The sequence below is a fragment of the Ipomoea triloba genome, chromosome 4, assembly GCF_003576645.1.
Source record: "Ipomoea triloba cultivar NCNSP0323 chromosome 4, ASM357664v1".
In the NCBI taxonomy this organism is placed as follows: domain Eukaryota; kingdom Viridiplantae; phylum Streptophyta; class Magnoliopsida; order Solanales; family Convolvulaceae; genus Ipomoea; species Ipomoea triloba.
Window position 1 is genome coordinate 15,808,842 of NC_044919.1, and position 3,779 is coordinate 15,812,620.

General features: G+C 37.0%; 2 protein-coding genes across 2 annotated transcripts; both read left to right on the plus strand.

Moving 5' to 3' along the window:
• Window positions 1-20: 20 nt before the first annotated feature.
• Window positions 21-2,871, plus strand: LOC116016584 (putative pentatricopeptide repeat-containing protein At5g65820). The gene has a single exon (XM_031256916.1). The coding sequence runs from the start codon at window positions 767-769 to the stop codon at window positions 2,765-2,767; it is 2,001 nt and encodes a 666-aa protein (XP_031112776.1). The 5' UTR covers window positions 21-766; the 3' UTR covers window positions 2,768-2,871.
• A 64-nt stretch (window positions 2,872-2,935) lies between these two features.
• LOC116016585 lies at window positions 2,936-3,754 on the plus strand. Its single transcript, XM_031256917.1, has 4 exons — window positions 2,936-3,120; window positions 3,238-3,271; window positions 3,504-3,548; window positions 3,658-3,754. Exons 1-4 carry the CDS (start codon window positions 2,957-2,959, stop codon window positions 3,730-3,732), a joined length of 318 nt encoding a protein of 105 aa, XP_031112777.1. The 5' UTR covers window positions 2,936-2,956; the 3' UTR covers window positions 3,733-3,754.
• Window positions 3,755-3,779: the final 25 nt, after the last annotated feature.

Sequence of the window (3,779 nt, forward strand, 5' to 3'; positions counted from 1 at the left end):
TAACTACTTCATTCATATTAACTTCTGAAAGTTATTTTGTTATTTTTGATAGTGAAGTTTTTTTAATCTCTCATATTCATTAACAGTGAATGTGTATATGTTGATTTTATATCTCACTGACAAAAGCAATTTGACTACTGTAATCTGTGGCACAAAATATCACCTTTTTCATGGGAAGAACTTGTTGCTAGACTGCACTATCTATCACATTTTTTGCTCTTGTAGATTTTGCCATACTACAACCCATTCTAAACAACCTCAAGACACTTTGTTACAGGGATTTATGTAGGTGGCTGGTGGTATGTTTCACTGGTACTTGCACACACAAATTTTGACAATTGTGTATTTGCTTGTGTATATTTCTGTAAGTTAGAGTGTCTTGGAATCTAAATTTAAGATTATAAATGGATTGAAATGGTTTACAGTTTATACAGATTATGATGGAGACTGTATGATGTTTGGATCTGATGAAAATTTGTACGCGAATTTATTGAATCAAAATTTGTCTTTGACAGCTCTCCAAACAATTTAATCAAGGGACTTTCTTTCGACCTAATTTAGTCATTAATATCCTTCTTTTTGCTTTGCAAGGAATGCATGGAAGTTACTCTCATAAGAAATTAGGAAATACAGAAGTACTGAATTGATTTAGTTGGGCCTTCACAGGTACCCCAACTAGTAATGAGAAGAACCAACATAGGAAGTGATATTATACAGTGAGGACCATGCTTTGTAACTCTCATCTGCTCTGAGAGTGGAAAAGAAAATGCCAAGGGTTCCTTCAAAGAGAACAGTGCTTCTTTACAAGAAAGGATATCCCTTATTGTTCAATTCAAAAGCTCCCACAACCCCATTCTATAAATTGACAAAGACTCAGCTTTTCTCCACGTACTTATCAAAACTCAACAGGCCACTACAAACTCATAAACCAAATTTTTGTAATGAGTCCCCAAGTATGGACAATGAACTGAGGAAGGGACCTGGCCTCATCCGCCTCAAAACTGAACCAGAAGAGCTGGCAAATGATCAGAGCAATGATGAATTCATCACTGATGTTGAAAAGGTATATAGAATTTTGAAGAAGTTTCACTCTAGGGTTCCAAAATTAGAACTTGCTTTGCAAGAGTCTGGTGTTGTTGTGCGGTCAGGATTGACAGAACGTGTATTGAACCGTTGTGGTGATGCTGGGAACTTGGGATACAGATTCTTTGTGTGGGCTTCAAAGCAACCTGGATATAGGTATAGCTATGATGTGTACAAAGCTATGATCAAGATTTTAGGGAAAATGAGGCAGTTTGGAGCTGTTTGGGCTCTTATTGAGGAGATGAGAAAAGAAAGTCCTCAATTATTATCCCCCGAGGTGTTTGTGATTTTAATGAGGAGATTTGCCTCAGCTAGAATGGTGAAGAAAGCTATTGAAGTTTTGGATGAGATGCCCAAATATGGTTGTGAACCAGATGAGTATGTATTTGGATGTTTGTTGGATGCTTTGTGCAAGAATGGCAGTGTAAAAGAGGCATCTACATTGTTTGAGGAAATGAAATTTAGGTTTAACCCTACAATTAAGCATTTCACATCATTGTTATATGGCTGGTGCAAAGAAGGGAAGCTTATGGAGGCGAAAGTTGTGTTGGTGAGAATGAGGGAGGCTGGTTTTGAACCTGATATTGTGGTCTATAATAATTTGCTTAATGGGTATGCTGTGGCTGGAAAAATGGCTCATGCATTTGATCTTTTGCAGGAGATGAGAAGGAAAGCTTGCTATCCCAATGCAACTTCCTTCACAATTGTAATTCAAGCACTTTGTTCACAAGCAAAGATGGAGGAAGCTATGAGGGTGTTCATGGATATGGAGAGAAGTGGCTCTGAGGCTGATGTTGTGACATACACCACTTTGATAAGTGGGTTCTGTAAGTTGGGGAAGACTGATCAAGGCTATGAGCTTCTGGATAGGATGATACAGAAGGGGTATATGCCTAATCAGACTACTTATTTGCACATCATGCTTGCGCATGAGAAGAAGGAAGAGCTGGAGGAGTGCATGGAACTTATTAAGGAGATGCAGAAGATAGCTATTTTCCCTGATCTCAGCATCTACAACACTGTAATTCGGTTGGCATGCAAATTGGGAGAAATTGACGAAGGTATGCGAGTCTGGAATGAAATAGAAGCAAATGGGTTAAGTCCAGGGGTTGACTCCTTTGTCATTATGATTAATGGTTTTATTGAGCAGAGGCGTCTGGTTGAAGCTTGTGATTTCTTTAAAGAAATGATTGGAAGAGGTCTTCTATCAGTTCCTCAATATGGTACTTTGAAAGACTTACTAAATTCTCTGCTAAGAGAAGAAAAGCTTGAAATGAGCAAAGGTGTGTGGAGTTGCATTGTGACTAAAGGTTGTGAGCTTAATGTATATGCATGGACAATTTGGATTCATGCACTTTTCTCTAAAGGGCATGTGAAGGAAGCCTGCTCATACTGTTTGGATATGATGGATGCTGGTGTGATGCCGCAGCCAGACACATTTGCCAAGCTCATGCGCGGTCTAAGAAAGTTGTATAATAGACAGATTGCAGCGGAGATTACAGAGAAGGTTAGGAAAATGGCTGAAGAGCGACAAATAACTTTCAAGATGTATAAACGACGCGGGGAAAGGGACTTGAAGGAAAAAGTTAAGGGAAAAACTGATGGAAGGAAGAGGAGAGCTCGTAGGCGCCGTTGGGGCAGTAACCGCCGGGGCAATCACCGTCTTGAAGCTAACATGTTGTGATGCAGAAACTTAATTCCTTTATGACTTGAAAGAATTTGTTTCAGTAAATTAATTTAAGAATGCTATATTCTGTTCCCTTCAACAAATGATTTTATGTTCTGTAAGCTCTGTTGTATTTTCATGGGGTTTACTTTTCTCGGTAGCTTTCTGAAGCACATAAATCTGCAGTAGAATTGAAACCATGCAAACATGTTTTCTTTACCAACACATCAACAATTGGATTTGAAATTCTTGACTCTCAAGCTATGCTGCATTGAAATTTCTACTTTCTTGAGAGTGTTACCCATAACACCCAGTAATAACAACATCAGATGCAAGGAAAAATCTACTATCATTGCAGAACTACTGTCAAGGTATTTCTGAATAGAGTAATGTTACATTTTCTTCTTAATTTTAGTGGCAATATGTGGTTGGTTCTTTTAATATTTGATTAATGAGTAGTTTTTTTTTTTTAATGCAAGGTGAGGTAGGTCAATTTACAGAGTTTTATTTTCATGTCAGGAGGTATGGAGTTTTATTGTTGTGTTAGGAGGTAAAATTAGGAAGGAAAAATAGTGTTATTCTTCTAAATATCATGCTTCTTTTTAAATTTATGTTGGGGAACTTTTATTGCAAAGTTACTTTTCAATTTCGTGAGATTTGATAGTTTGTTAATGTCCTTTGTATATTTATAATTTTATGATAAATTAAATGGTAACCTAAAAAATTCATGTTAATTTATACATTTCCATTTCAGACATACAAATCCCTTGAAAAAGGCCCCGGCATATGTGATAGTCAAGTAAGCTTCTCTGAAGCTCCAATGTAACTGTATTATGTAAGGATGCATATGCCTGTTGGTAATATTAAATTCATTGCTTAATAGCTCTATATCATCTTTATTGTTCCAGGAAAACCTTTGTCAGCCCGGAAGACGTTGTAGCTCAAGATGTATGCACTTTCAATTATTGCATGTATTTGATTGATCTTTCACTTTATAAAGTTGGTTTGATGATTGCCGTCTTTTTTCTTC

Bases quoted from the DNA above. Each gene is read 5' to 3' on its own strand.
- LOC116016584 (XM_031256916.1), top strand. From the start codon at position 767: ATGCCAAGGGTTCCTTCAAAGAGAACAGTGCTTCTTTACAAGAAAGGA.
- LOC116016585 (XM_031256917.1), top strand. From the start codon at position 2,957: ATGTTTTCTTTACCAACACATCAACAATTGGATTTGAAATTCTTGACT. The intron at 3,272-3,503 runs GTATGGAGTTTT...TTTCCATTTCAG, and splicing joins TTTTATTTTCATGTCAGGAG to ACATACAAATCCCTTGAAAA. The intron at 3,549-3,657 runs GTAAGCTTCTCT...TTATTGTTCCAG, and splicing joins CCGGCATATGTGATAGTCAA to GAAAACCTTTGTCAGCCCGG.